Genomic DNA, 15,965 nt, shown 5'->3' with positions numbered 1-15,965 from the left:
ACTCCGAGACCGAGTTGTAAAGAGAACATTGCGTATTAGCATATATCTTTAAGTTTGCAATACGTCAAAATTTTGTATGTTTTACCAAATTTTGGTGCAGTCAGTTGCACCATGGAAGTATTTCTCAATCATAATTATCGATCTCTATTTACAATTTATGGTGTAACTAAAATAAAATGATTTTTCCCTTAACCAAACGTTGGAATAATGAGATACTTTGCACCAAATACTGGTCAAAAAATTACCGAGTTTTTTCTCTTTTTTTTTTGCAGTGCTTAAGTTTAAAATTTGTTTACCAATTATTTTTTTTTATTTGAATAGTTTTTATTTTGGTGCATATATTTGATATTTTTAAAAATAATGTGTAGTTGATTTTCTGATGCTAATGAATTCATTTTTGTTTGATTGGAATTGTCTTCTTTTTGCATCGTCCTTAGAAAATTTAATTCAACTTCTTTCGGGTCTTGTAATCGAGTCATGTAATTTTATCTGACAACTGATAAAGTGATGAACTATTAATTGTAAATCATGTTTTTTACCAATTTTATCGTCTTATGACACGGACTAAAAAATAAATCTAAGGTGTAACTATTTTTACCTTACCAATAGTAGGTTTATTCAGAACTTGCACCACTCGTGCTCTGGCTCGATTACGATGCATGGTTTTGTGAATCAAAGAGGATAATATAAGTTTTTACTAAATAGTTTTTCTCATTTATACCGAACTAATAGTTTTACCTTGCTAATCCTTACTTAACCTTACTCCCCCGATTTATATCGTATTGTAAAAAGGAATTGCAGGGTATATCTTAATCGTTATACCTTGCTGACAATCTTATTTTTATATATGATATATGCATTTTTAATCGATTTTGTCAGATTTTGTGGTATTGTTGATGTAAAAAAAGAAGCATTATGGTTTCTTGAATCGTTATTTTTACATTTCAGATAATTACATTTAATTACTTTATTAATAATATTTTTGCCAATCCATTTTATCAGATTGGATTATTAACACATACGTGACTAAATTTTTCGAACTTCTGTTTATCAATCAATGCCTAAAATATATTTTTAATGTGTTAAAAATGTTGGAATATATTTCTCATTCACTGTCAAATATGTTCAAAAGTTTCAAAAATATTAATATCTTTCCATAAGTTTTTGTGAAATGATATTTTATGTAGCTTAAGGGAAATAGCACTAAGATAAATAGTTCTATTTTGTGTAATGGTTTTATAGTAAAATTCATCAATAAGTCGTACGTTCCGATGTGCATTTTAGTCATTGTCCTTATGTCAGTAATTAACATTTTGTATTATTAAATTTACATTTATTATTCAATTGTTTGCTTATAGTTTTCATTTTCACCGATATGTGGCGCTGCCGTTCTATTTAGCTCAACTGTCGTTTGTATCTGCTCACACACGCCATGCTATAAACACCATTGTAGCAATAGAACCATTTTTTCCACATTAATTTATTAAAATACAATGCATTACGCTTTACTGTTTGAATTTCTTAAAGATTTCTTGATGTAAATATATAGCGAAATGAAAAAAGTCATAAATCAAATCCTGCTGCTGAAGATATTTTTTTTATGGAAGATTGTATCATGCGGAGGTGAGTGAAAAACATTTTTTTGCATGTATTTAATTTCTAACAAGTGTTTAATATATAATTGAACCTCTTATTAATTTCAAAAGAATCTGCATAATCCCGAATGTAAAATATTATGAACTGATTATTCAATTATATGTATTAGAATTTATTTTACATACAATGTGATATACAATATCGTTAAATATGCATTTATATGCCTTTTGTAACAATGAGAATAACTATTTCATTTGCTATTTAATATGAATTTCCTTTCATACACAGTAAAACGTCATTTAAATTCACCATCGTGATCAGATTTTAAAATAACCAATTTAAAGCTATTTTTATATATGACATATTTAATGTATCACATATTTAATATATTAAATATTTTATATATTACATATTTAATGCATTGCATATCGTATAGTGTATGATGTCGAATTGAAATTTGCTCATCAGTTTAATATACAAATGATTTTTTTTCCATTTTAATAAATTATGAAGATTTTTAGTTAATTGATCTGTATAAATTATTTGTTTGTATTTCTAAAAATATACAAGAAGAAATTATCGTAGCAAAATGTTTAAAAATTATAAAAGTGAAATTTTTCTTTGCTCAGTGTTAGCTTTCTTTAATAAAGAAAATTTTATTTCAACTAGTTAACTTCTTAATTCGGAAAAAAACAAACTAATTCTACAGATATTTGATAGTTTATTGCAATATCAAATCTAAATTGTCTATTTATAGAGAAATATTTAAGTGCCGCTCTTATAGTTTCTACATAGTCTTAATAGTTTTTGATAAACATTAGAACTAATTAGTAAAGTTTAACTTTTTGTTTAGCTTGACAAAAACATTCCTCATCAATTTCTAATAGACTTTGCCCTCTATAAATAGATTTATCAATAGATTATTTGAAAAATAGATTAATTTTTAAAGATTTTATTCAGAGTCAGCTTTAAAATACAAGCCCCTTCAGTTATCACTTACTAATATGGGTGTGTACGTATTAGTAATATCCCTTCACTATCGTGTAATATCTAATGCATGTATGACTAGAATGAATGATTATAATTTTACAAAAGTACATACGTTCGAGGATATCTTATATTCATTTTATAAATTATTACAATTATTTATTAAGTTATAAAAATAATTATAAATAATTATTAAATTATAATTATTTCTGAATTTATTTCTGACATTTTACAATTTTTATGTATTTGTCTAATATAGCTTTTATAGATCTATTATGTTCTTTAGTCACGTAGTAATAATACTAATCTTTTTAATGCTCATTTGGTCATTAGGTTTTAAAGTTCTCTTTAGTTTTATTTAAAAAAATTCATGTGATAATAATTTGTTTTGAAAATTATGTCATGCATATATTGTGTAACAATGATACTAATGTGCTTATTGCTTAAGAACATTTTAAAAAATTTATTTGTTTATTAACGTAAGTTATTTGTTGTATAGAACTATTGTTCAAAGCAATAGCGTGATATCAATTAATTTATTTTTTAAACTTTTTTATTTACGTGCCCCATAATGACCACCCTTAGCCTACATTTTTCATAATACTTACTAAAATGAAGTAAAAAGTATTCATATTAGCAATCACAATTAGTATATAAAAGAGGAAACAACAAAAACGAAAGACTCACTAGAGGAGAAGGTGGTATTGGAAACATCAAAACCTAAACTGTTGGAAGAAGCATAGAGGATGAAAGCTAATTATTGGAAGAAATTTTTTTTTACAAATGCAAATTCTGATATCTCACCTTCCTCAATAGTAATTTGCTAGATTTTGATATCATTTATGTTGTTTTCTGACCAGAGAATTAGTCTGCAACGTAATTCGCACACTTTTTATTAAGTTAGAGCAAATATTTTGAAAATATGTATTAAGTGCAGTTACTGAGATGTAGCGTATATTAAAAAAAGAACAGTTATTAAATGTTTCAAACCTTTTTCTGGTGTTTCAGATGCTCCTATCTTGATACCGTTTACATTTCCGTCAGCATTGAGAGAAGGTGAAAGTGCAACTGTGGTTTGTGCAATACGCACAGGTGACAGGCCCCTTGTATTTCAGTGGTTACAAAACAGCGATCTGTTAAAAGAAACTTCAGGTATCGAAATCCAATCTGCTAAAGACGTTTCACTATTATCTATTGAATCTGTAGTACGACAAATGTCTGGAAATTATACGTGTATAGTGAAGAATGCCTATGGAACTGACAAACATACTGCAAACTTGGCTGTTTCTTGTAAGTATATCGTTTTATCCTGTAGAATTATTTTATCTTTTATTATAATGCATCACATTTTTTGAAGCATATCGAATTCTGTTCACTGGATACACCACAGACATATCATTTTTCAAATATTAGAAACATAAATATTGCTGATATTGCCTCATCGGCAACAGAATGTTTTAAACAAATGCTTAAAATCGTTAATATATTTTTTAAATTATGCATTTTTTTCTTGGAATCTTAAAATAATATTGATTTTTGCAACGGAACTGTAACAGAGAACGAATGGAAAAAGTATATAAGAATTTTTTTAAGTGTCTACATTAAATACTTTTTTAAATAAATTTATAATAAATTATACTTTCAGTAACTTTCGATTGTTTTATTAAAAATAAATATTATTGATAAATTGATTTTCTTATATTTGAAGACAAATATTAATTATTATATTCTTTAATAGCATTTTACTAACATCTTAGTATTTTTAATTATATTTTATATTTCTAAAATTTTTAGTAGATGATAGGCATATGTAAATTCTATTCTTTGTATCAAATTTCAAAGTATCTGAACATTTTTGACTGACTTTTTAATCTGAGGAAGTATATTGTATAACGAAGAGGGAAATAGTAAAAAATCTTACTTCAGGGATAATTTTCTAAAAGCTTATCTCCTTTAATACTTTAGATACTAAATTCTGAGCTCTAGAAATATTAAAACAAAATATGATATCCTAATGGTTAGAATAAATGCATTACATTCAAGATATTTAATATCAGCAAAAGTTATTGAATTATAAAGGTAATTTTTTGCTGCACTTAAATTTTTTATTAGACAAGGAAAAAAGTGTCTACAATTACAAGGTTTAGTTAATTAACTATTGACAGAGTAATCACGGCATTTAATAATATATGCAACCCGAAATACATACTCACCCAAAATATGGATTAATTATAGTACATTCAATGTAAAAAAAATCTAATCAACAATGCAGAAGAGATATTCTATCCTTCATTGTTATTGAAATCGTAATCAATACATTTTAAAGAAAATCAGATTTTCGCGGTTTTGTCCAGAGAAAATGTAAAGATAGCTTTTTTCTGCGGTTGGTTATCTTGCAGAGAAACGTTTTTACAGAAATTCAAACCTTTGTCTGGCATCACAAGAAGAATAAACTTTGTAAAATAAAGATCTTTATATATATATATATATAGANCCAATTGTGGCCTGTTCGTGGGTTAAGGATTCAATGCCCTGAGCCTGACGTCGGGGGCATCCCAGATATGTTCAATGGGGTTCATATCAGGACTTCGAGGTGGCCAATTCAGTCGTTGGATCTCACCTGCATGCTCGTCGAACCAGGCACGGACGATATTGGTGCGATGTGGGGCTGCGGTGTCATCTTCATACACAGCAATGTCATCAGGGTGTTGAAACATGACAAAAGGGTGGGGATGGTCACCAAGCAGCTGAAGATACCGCTGACCAGTCAATGTGGCATCCAGAACACCAGGGGGCCCATTCCATGCCACGAAAATGCACCCCATACCATGACTGATAGGCCAACGGCCTGGACTGTGCCCACTTGGCATGCTGGATCCATCGCTTCCTGCGGTGTGAGCCACACACGGTGCCTCCCATCAGCATGGAACAGTTGATAACGTGATTCGTCAGACCACATCACGTTACGCTACTGTTGCAGTGTCCATCCGTGGTGACTGGTGGCAAATGCACGCCGAATTATCCAATGACGCTGGGTTAGCAATGGCACACGTGTGGGGCGACGGCTCTCATACCCGAGAACACGCATGTTCCGAGGGATTGTCCACTGGGACACGTCTCTATCACGGCCAGTGTTGAATTCAGTCGTGATTTGTTGCACATTTGCTCTCCTATCTTGAGTTACCACTCGTCTCAGGTTTCGCCTGTCTCGGTCATTTAGAGCCTGTGGATGCCCGGTATCGTGTCTGTTGAGGACTGTGACACCCTCATTCACCCATTCTCGGTAAACTCTCGACGCGGTTGACCTTGGGAAGCCGAATTCCTGAACCACTTACGAAATGGAGTGTCCCATGCGTCAGGCACCTACAACCATGCCGCGTTCGAATGCCATCAACTCATGACGACGTTGCATTTTACCTGATCACTCACACAGCCACTTCAAGCAATGTCTAACACACAACTGAGACCGTCGCGGAGGCCACCAGGTGGCGTTGGTCACACGTGCTGTCCATCCACAAATCAGNTATATGTATATGTATATGTATATGTATATGTATATGTATATGTATATGTATATGTATATGTATATGTATATGTATATGTATATGTATATGTATATGTATATGTATATGTTATTTCTGAGACACAACTCATAAAAACTAACTTTTTATAAAACTATTTTTTTTTAAAAATTAGGCTATTGATTCTCTTTCAATAGGTGAAATATCTTTAAAGATGTTTCACTTTAATTTCCTGTCTTAAATTTTTTTTTATCTCATTTAGAATTTAAGATGCGACTTAGCTTTATCTATTTTTCTTTAATGAACATCAAGTTATAAAAGAATTTTTAAAAATGCCCCATTTAAAATTATATTCAATGAAATACTGATTTAAAAAAGAATAAAAAATAAGTCAAAAAAAAAATTTTTTTTGATTCATTATAACTTCATAAATATTTGTGGGTAACTTCAGTTCCCACCCAATATAAAAGCTGAACATATAGGAGTGTGATATTAACTCATCACGTCTTTAGTATTAATCCATTTGATCTTGAACTTAGAATGCGATATTTCTTTTTATTTGGCTCCTCCTATTTTTCTATTTGCTATATTACTGCGTTTTCTATAGATTTTAAAATAGCATTCTCTATAGTGCGCAGCTAAACATAATTCTAAAATTTTAGATAAAAAAAACACATAATTCCAATCTCAGTTTGAATATGAATTTATTCTAGTTTTTAAGATATTTAATTAAGCATTTAGGATAGATTATTTTTTTATCTGAATGCTACGAATTTTTTAATAATTAAAACGTTTTAATGAAATGTTTTAATATTTAAAATGTTTGAAATTTTAATAATTAATAACATTTAAAAAATTATTATTATTTAAATTATTTAAAATAATTACTATTATTAATAATAATTTTTATTTAAAATATTAATTATTATTAATAATAATTATTATTTTTTAAATATTTTATGCTTAAAAGATTTAAAATGAAACCTTATACTATTTTATTTTAATTACATAGGAATTGGACTATTATATTTTTCGAAAAAATTACCTACTTTAAAAGAAGCTCAAGGTCTTAATGTTTCTGTACCGAAAGCCTATTGAGATAACAAATAAAATGATATAGTTATACGGTTCACTAAAGCGTAGACAAATAATAAAAAAGTTTTGAAAGATTGATACATCTGATATGCATTTTCATAGAGTTTCAATAATTTAGTATTTCCTTAAATAGTGTATTGCATTTAGAAAAATATTTTGATCTAAGTGCAAAAATCATTTTTTGAATATTTCATTCGTATTGACTCAATAATTAGCAACTAAATTTTATCTAATTGCTGTTAATTACGTAATAATTTTTGCTGTTCATACCAAAATATTGTTCAATTTTTTTTTATTTAGCTCCTCCTGAATGGTCAAAAGAGCCATCAAATGCAATTGGAAAGCAAGGTGAAAACTTAATCCTGGAATGCGAAGCCGCAGGTGTCCCTCAACCAACAATAACATGGATATCTGGTATAAATGCAACTATTATTATGATTATTATTGTTATTACTATATTATTAATATTATTATTATTACTAAATTACATTTAGTCTTTGCCATCTTTATATTCCATTCTCTTTCTTTTTGCTTGAGTTTAATTGTAACAGTTTTAATACAATTACAATATTTCATTTTACTGATGTAATTTTAATTTATAATAAAAGTTTCATAAGGTCTTCATCCATGTCTATAATATTCTAAAAAATTCACATCGAGTACATATTCTTAAAAAATTATGAATATTTTTTATTTTAAATTAAGTTACGAAAATTTCGTAAATTTGATAATCTAAATTAAAATTTCAACTTTATACCTTTAATTTTTAACTATTTTGTTTAGTTTTCGACTCAGGTTTAACAAGCATTCTAATTTAAAGGAGTGAACTTTCTCTGCCTCTATGTTTGGACTACAAATTAGTTCAAGAGATTCTTTTTAAGTTAAATATTATTTAAAACTTTTTAAGTATTATAAAAAGAATGTAGAATCCGAGATAAATCACTCGCTAAGACAGGGAGCTGTTTGAACCAAACTCAGTTGAAATTTTAAAAAAAAAGCTGTAGCAATTAAAGTAAACTTGAAGATGTTTTTGAAAAAAAAAGAGATTAATTTTATAGTATTTTATTTACATTGACTTATTTCATTAAATGATAATTTCATGATAATTCATTATATTCTCTTTTATTTATTTTCCTTTCATGACTGATTCAATTTATTGGAGTGATAAGTAATCGTTGTTGTTTGATTTTACTTTTAATAGTGTTAATAATATTACAATTAAATTATAATACAGTATAATCTCGCCACCTCAAAATTGAAAGGGGGCTAAAATTTTTGAGATAGTGAGTTTTATAAGTTTCAGAGCAAGAATAACAAGTTAAGAACAAAATATGATCCAAAAAGTAGAAAAATATATTCTAAAATATTACTCTAAAAAGTAGAGTCATGAAACGTAAGAATAACTATTATTAAATTTGTATTTAATGACAGTTGACTATAACTCTAAATATAACAATAATAATTTTATTTTTATTAGAATAATAGAAATAGAAAAAAGAAAAGAATTGGATTCTACACATATTTTAATTAAAAACAATATTATAGAAAAATTATCTGTATAAAAATGTTCGTAATTACACACCATTTTCAATGATTCATAAATGTATTTTCTGCCTAGATAAAAGTAATGTTCCCATATCGAATGATGCTGGATCATCTATTCGTATTTCATCAGCAGGATCTCTTACATTGAGCAATCTAGACTCTTCAATGCAAGGACATTACACATGTGTTGCAGATAATGGATTTAGTGATTCTTTGAAAAAGCAAGTTTCTGTAACAGTGCGTGGTAAGTTGTGGAGAAAATTTTTAAGACCCAATGCCTATTAAATATTGATTAAGTAATATAAAAAAGAATGCATTGTCCTGCAATCACAACCTAACGCTATCGAAATATAATGAATCATTATTTGAAATGGATCACATTAATAGAGAGATTAAAATTACCTAACACTTGTTAATTTATTAAAGTTTACGACTGCTCTTGACTTAGGAGAATGCGTTTCATTTTCTTGGTTTTTGATTATTTTAATCTCTCTAGATTTGATGAACTTCGATCACAAAAACTTGTAACTTGTTTTTCCTTTGATTTACTTTTTCACAAAGATTCAAAAATTATGCTTAATAAGAGTAGTGATTGCTAAACGCTATAAGTGTGAATGCAAATTTAATAAATAATAGTTCTAGTTTTCATAAACAGTATTCTACTTTATTTCGCTTGTAAGTCAGCTCAAATCTGTTGCAGCATCTGCATATAATAGTGCTTTCCATATCATGCTCCCACCTTATTAAACTTGTTAGTTATTGTCTTTATTATATTTCAAAACTCATAAAAAATCTGCACTACTTTAACTCATAATGTGAGGCTATCCATCTGTTATTATTGAATATATCTCGTTATAATTGTACCCACTTTTCAGAAATACAATGTTAATTATTTACGAACAACTTCAGCAATTCCAATTCATTGTATGAAGCATGTTATTTGTTAAGGCGATTTTTCTGACTGTAAAATGATTATGTATAATGTACTCTTGTATGCATTAATATATTTATCTATTCTTATTAAGGTTTTGTAACTTAAGTAAGAATTGACACTTAACTTATATACTAACTTACTTATATTCAACTTACATTTTACCTTAGCTTGTTATTCACATAAAGCAGTTAACATAATTAATTCAATTGAGTTTTGACTTATAAAAACACATTTATTTTTATTGTATTTTCATAGATTATATCAGTTGTAATTTAATTCAATAATTACATTGTTGTCTATAGAATTGCTTTCGAAGTAAAAATACATTGCGATATGAATAACGAAGAGATGTTGTATATAATAAAATTGAATTGAACTGTTGTATTTCTATTTTGCTGGTGGCAATTTTGTGATAAACCTTAAAACAGTTTGCTCCGTCATTACCATCCATAATTTGTTTTTTCAGAATCTTTGACAGAAATCATGTTAAACATCACGACAGTTGCCTAACTTAAGCATACATGGAACAAAAACGCTATCAAAATTTGTCCTAGGGAGAAAGAAAGAATAAAAAACACAAAACCAGTTATATTGGCTGATGGAACTTGTTAAAGTTACGAATAACTATTTTTCAACATTTATTATTTCTTCTGGCAATAAAACAGTTTTGGAAGTTTTCAGTTACGCTTTCCACAAAAGTTGATAGCGACTCTCGTTCAGTTTTCTCTCAATATTATCTCTTGTCCCCTAATATGTAATTTCGGCAAAGTTAAAATATATATTAAGAGCTGTCATTATTATGGAAAGTCATAAATTTGTTCTATAGAATTTACCTGACAATGTTTTTAAGTCTATATCTCCCTTAAGTGTAGTGTTTGTACTCAGTTTATAGAATGTATTCCGACATGACCTCTTTTAAGATATATATGTTTGAAGCAATGCTGTTAAAAAAATAAAAATTAAAATAAATAACGTTACATGTTACGCATATTAATAACGTTATATAAAGAAGTAAACGTTAAAATGGTTATCATGTATTATTTAAGTGAAAAAAAAAATTTATTCAGATTCCTAGAAATAGCTATTGAACAAAAAGGGATTATAATAATTTAGAATTTTATTTAAGGAAAGAGGTTAAAGGTCGTTTCTTAAGAAATGTTCACAAGAAAAGTTAGCTGGTTTATGATAAATTTGTTTCCTTTCTTGCTCAATACGAATTTTTGTGTTTAGAAAAAATTTTTGCAAGATCAATATTAGTTTAATACTCCCAATATGCAATTTTTTTACCAAGATTTTAAAATTATATACTAATAGCAGTCTTTTTTAAATACGCACAAACACTTTAGAGAGAAATAAATACTTAATAAATTGTGACTTTTATTATGAAATGTTCAAGATTATATCTCATAGTCTATATTTATTTATCTATGTGATTTTCAAGATTATTTTATCTATATTTTTATTGAATGTGTATCCTGCCATTAAATTGAAAGCATATGAGATGTAATTCCTGTATTAGATATTTTTCAACATTGTGATAGTCACACTGTTGGGCTATTGGCGACGATTTGTGAGTCATTCTTAGTGATGATTCGAAGAATATACTGGAGCATACGTACACAACACTATCACAATTTCAGATCGGAAGTTGGTGTTCTTTCATTTAAAATTTTACCGATTTATTATAAATACCTATGAAACTCTTGAACACTTCTTTTTTTATTTAAACAATGTATTATCGAAAAATAATCAGTAGTTAAAAGCATTTTACGTTTTATATTATACAGCTTCACAAAAGTATTCCTATCAACAGTTGTTGATGAAATAAAGTAATAAAAATTCAAGTGAATAGCGTTTGTAAGTTTGATATCTTTCATACGAATTTTTTGAAATTTGTTGCAGTGAATTTTTAAATTATGTTTCCGTATATTTGTAATTTTTATTTCTGCCAATATGTGGCGCTGCCTGCTGTATATTATGCTCCGTAACTGTATCCGTTATTTCAACAAACGCCATATTATTAACACTCGTTGTTTCTTCAAGTTCATATTCGTGGTTTTAACCGATCAGCATATAGTTTGAAGTCACAGAATCATTTTAATGTATTAATTTTCATTCATTTTCATCTAATATGTAATTGCCACAAAATGAAGAGAGACATCATTTCTTCGATCCTTTTGTTGAAAATAGTACTATCTACTTTACTGAAGACCGTTTACGGTGGAGGTGAGTTTTAATTTTATAATAATTCATCTTATCAATTATTTGATATCTATATTTATGATTTATGTATTCATTTATACATTTTGTTGTTTATGCATTCATATATTTTCGAAATAGATGCAGCATATTATGAAAGTTATATCAATAATGTTTTTCTACTGAAGGAAAGAGTAAATAAAAATATGTATAAGTTAATCATATGTTATCACAAAATTTCATTTGATTAGCAATATTAATGCAAATTTTCATTCCCGCTGCAATAAATTTAGAAACCTTATTAATTTACAATTTTTTTTTTCATTGAATTGAACGTAGATACTATTATTAAAATAACATCAAAGAAAGAAAGAATGGATATATTATTACAGTGTTTTCACACATTAAAATCACACAAGTTAAAATTTTTATAGTCCAGTAATCCTACAATTATAAATTTGCATAATAAAAGTAGTGTGGTTTATTCTACGCTTTATTACTTCTATAAAAAAAATCTAGTTTTATTTTACTTTACACATAGTTAGCAAAATTGATGACAATAGTTGCTTCTATTTAATATTCATTGCAGTATTGAAAAATATTGATTTTTGATTAAATATTCATTCTACTTAATCGTCATTGAATCACATATAACAAAAACATTTAAATCAGAAACTAATAATACATGTTTAGTTTTAAAACAATTATTAGTTTTAAATCCTGTCCTATTATTTCATAAGTTTCCATTAATAAGTTGTTAAAATGTGATTAAAAAATAATGGAATTGCTAGTTTTTTGTTCACATGCATTTTCTTAATAGAATTTTTTTTTAAATAGTGATTAAAAAATTTTTATTGTTGTTTATTAATCCTATATTTTTCTACTTAGCAATATTTAAAACTGTAGTACTTAGAGTTACCACTGTTAACATAATATAGCTGTAAAAATCATAAAATTAATACATAATATAATTTGTGCAGGCATATAATTTAAAAATTTATATCTGAAATTATAATGTATAATTTAGAAGTTTAAAAATAATTGAAGAATAGGACACGGAAATTTAAAATAGATGAAAACATCAAGTACAGATAAAAAAAATTTATCATGCATTGACCGTTTATCACCTTATTCTTAAAAAATAATAAATAAATATAAATATTTTTTGGCAGATCCACCAATAATTTCACCATTTTACTTTCCACCCATATTGAAAGAAGGAGAAAGTGCTAATACTTTTTGTTCTATTCGTTCTGGAGATAGACCTGTGCAATTCAAGTGGGAAAAAGATGGACAACCCTTGAATGATGAATCCAAATTCGATGTGCAGTCTTTAAAAGATTCTTCTGTTTTGTTTATTGAATCAGTAGATTTTAGAACTGCTGGGAATTATACGTGCATTGTCACAAATTCTTTTGGAAAGGATCAGTATACTGCAAGACTTGTTGTCACTTGTAAGTATCAAATATTTTAATTATTTACAAATATTTATTTATATTATATAAATACATGCATTATAATCAGTAGATCTTTTAAGTGACTTCATGTCGGAAAGTACTTTCTTTGTAAGAGTTATCAAAAAGTCGCCTCCAAATTATTTAAGTCTAATTAAAAGCGCAATTTAGATCTTAAAATAAGTGAAGTACGCTCATCTCTCTAAAAACCACATTTAACAATAAAAATTCATAAAAAAAACAGATTCTCTTTTATAGGCTATAATTATCAGTGCTGCATTCGTGTTTACTTGTTTATAAACTGTTAGAATTTTTATTCTAATATTGCGATAAAATAACCGGCAACAGTCTATCTATCCAATTAACCGTAAAGGTTACGGAAAAGAACACTTTTTACTTCTACGGATTTGAAACCGCTTAAGGCTTGTGTAGTTAAAAACTAAGAATGAAAAGGCGTACGATTTTTTAAACTATTTACAACTGGTGTGGTTTCAAAAGCATAAACAACAATTTTAATTGAACGTTGACTCTGGGATTTTTGTTCCGCAACGACCATTGGAGTTAAATTGTGGTTTATTTGGTTTTATCAAATGAACCGTGGAATGTGACTTTATCTGGTTGTTTCACTTATCATAGAGATGGGAAATGCTAGACTATTTGTGCTAGGCAGCTTTATCTGCTGTCATCTATGTAGGAATGAAAGTATCGTATTCTAATAGTCCAAGGTCACAAATTGGTGAGTTCAGGACACTGGAAACTCTTTATGTAATGAAGGTAATGAGGGAAATATTGCCGTGTCAACGTTCGGACTAAAACCCTAGTTCTGTGGATCATGAGATTGACAGATTAGCCCTATCTGTTATAATATATACCCAGCTGCAAGGAACTAAGTGACTTCACTAGGTGTGACTAGTCGATACGATAAAACTCTGGTTGGTTAACCGTATTAGGTGAAAGCAGTTAATAAACGGTTTTTCTCACAGTTAATAGTTTATAGAACACTTTATTTATTGTCATTTGACAGTTTTGTTTGAATGTGATAAAATAACTATTTAGCAACTAGATGATAAAATAAATGAATTATTTAACAACTTTTTCCNTACCCACACTACGTCACTCACAGATATCCTATTGGGTACATATAACTGACGACATCTTAGGTAAATCTTGGCATTCAGAAGCTAATTATATATATATACATATACACAATGTATACAAATGTCGTTGAGCAGCCAACCCAGTTTTTTGAGTTTACGACTTCAACTTCATTATTCAACTCCGCAGTCTTGTAATTTTGAACCCGATCCAGAAGACAAGGGAAACTCCTGGATCAAGTAATAGGTGAATTTTGCCTAAGTGAATAGGTGAAGCTAACAGGATAGTTTTGATGAAACTAACCCGCATTTGCGTTACATATAGAGGAAGACCACGAGAACCTCCTTCGGTTAGCCTAACGGCAAAAGGACTCTAACCCATGATCCGTCTACCACTGAGGATATTTCACGTCAGCACTGTGGTCGGTACAAGCCGAATGCGGATCGACCAGCCATTGATGGATTCGAACCCAGATCACCTCATTGCAAGCCGAGTGCTGTATCCCCTGCGCCATCACGACTCATGCTGACTTGTTTTGTAATACTAAAACAGCTGTTTTTTTTCGTTCTTTTTATTTCTATCCTATGCTTATTTTTTATTAAAAATTCAGTGTATCTCTAATGCAACTTTTGTCCGTCACAGGACAAAGTGCTCCATTATTTTAAGGATACATTGTACTTATAGCTCCTGCTTATTTTTTTCTGCAATAATAACACAGTCTATTTTTCTTTTAAACGCTTGTAGCCCCTCCTGTATGGTTAAAAGAACCAGCAGATACTATTGTGAAGGAAGGAGAAAGTATTTCAATAGAATGTCAAGCATCGGGTGTACCTACTCCAAGAATTAAATGGAAAACAGGTAAATAGTAATTCTTCTCTAAAAATACCTGGTTTATCACAGTATTCTGTAGAAAATTTGAAGGTGTTAGAGCCTCTTTTTAACCTTTTAGTCATTTACAGATTTTTAAATATTTTCAAATTTTTTCGTTGCTGGGAAAATTTGTTGAAAATTTTCCAAATATGGTATCCAACCTTGCAGCAAATAGAAGCTAAAAGAATAGGTTAAATATCTTCGATTTTTCAGCAAGTTTTCGTAAGAGCTTTAAAAATTAGCCCACACTCTAAATAAAAGAAAAGTTGTTCCACAACTTCAATACTAATGTGTTGATTGCGGCGATGAATGATAGAATTGCGCAAACAATTTTAAAAAAAAGGTTATGCCTTCAGAGATTACCTCCAGATATTTATAAAGAAAAGTAAAATCTTTAAATGCCACTTGAGCACACTTTCTTCCGCAAAGCCTCCAGAATGAAACAATTTTCTTTGGCCAAATTATTAGACTCGCTATAAGATTATATGTAAAGTCTTAATTATCAGGTGATACTGTGTAGCTTTATTACGACTAAAACTGGTTTGCACTTGTTTACGTTCGTGTATCCATTGGTAAGATTACATAAATATAGAATATTTATTATATCACGTATTATATTAATATATTATAATAATCAGACTAAATTATTAGACGCACTGTAGTGTTTTA

The 15,965-nt window shown here is 28.4% G+C and overlaps 2 protein-coding genes across 3 annotated transcripts in view; both read left to right on the top strand.

The window, feature by feature from the left end:
- Positions 1-15,965, top strand: part of LOC122271858 (cell adhesion molecule Dscam1-like) — a 158,944-nt gene that overhangs the window by 13,636 nt on the left and 129,343 nt on the right. The gene's annotated exons all lie outside the window — the stretch shown is intronic.
- Positions 1,426-10,949, top strand: LOC139426366 (cell adhesion molecule Dscam2-like). The gene is made up of 4 exons (XM_071184950.1): positions 1,426-1,623; positions 3,592-3,873; positions 7,500-7,613; positions 8,818-10,949. Exons 1-4 carry the CDS (start codon positions 1,554-1,556, stop codon positions 9,027-9,029), a joined length of 678 nt encoding a protein of 225 aa, XP_071041051.1. The 5' UTR covers positions 1,426-1,553; the 3' UTR covers positions 9,030-10,949.

Source organism: Parasteatoda tepidariorum, chromosome 9 (assembly GCF_043381705.1).
Source record: "Parasteatoda tepidariorum isolate YZ-2023 chromosome 9, CAS_Ptep_4.0, whole genome shotgun sequence".
Classification (NCBI taxonomy): domain Eukaryota; kingdom Metazoa; phylum Arthropoda; class Arachnida; order Araneae; family Theridiidae; genus Parasteatoda; species Parasteatoda tepidariorum.
The sequence above is the reverse complement of the archived record's forward strand: the minus strand, read 5'-3'. Positions and strand labels throughout refer to the sequence as shown.

Coding starts and splice junctions, on each gene's coding strand:
- LOC139426366 (XM_071184950.1), top strand. CDS start 1,554: ATGAAAAAAGTCATAAATCAAATCCTGCTGCTGAAGATATTTTTTTTA. Junction 1,624..3,591: donor GAAGATTGTATCATGCGGAG/GTGAGTGAAAAA, acceptor CTGGTGTTTCAG/ATGCTCCTATCTTGATACCG. Junction 7,614..8,817: donor AACAATAACATGGATATCTG/GTATAAATGCAA, acceptor TTTTCTGCCTAG/ATAAAAGTAATGTTCCCATA.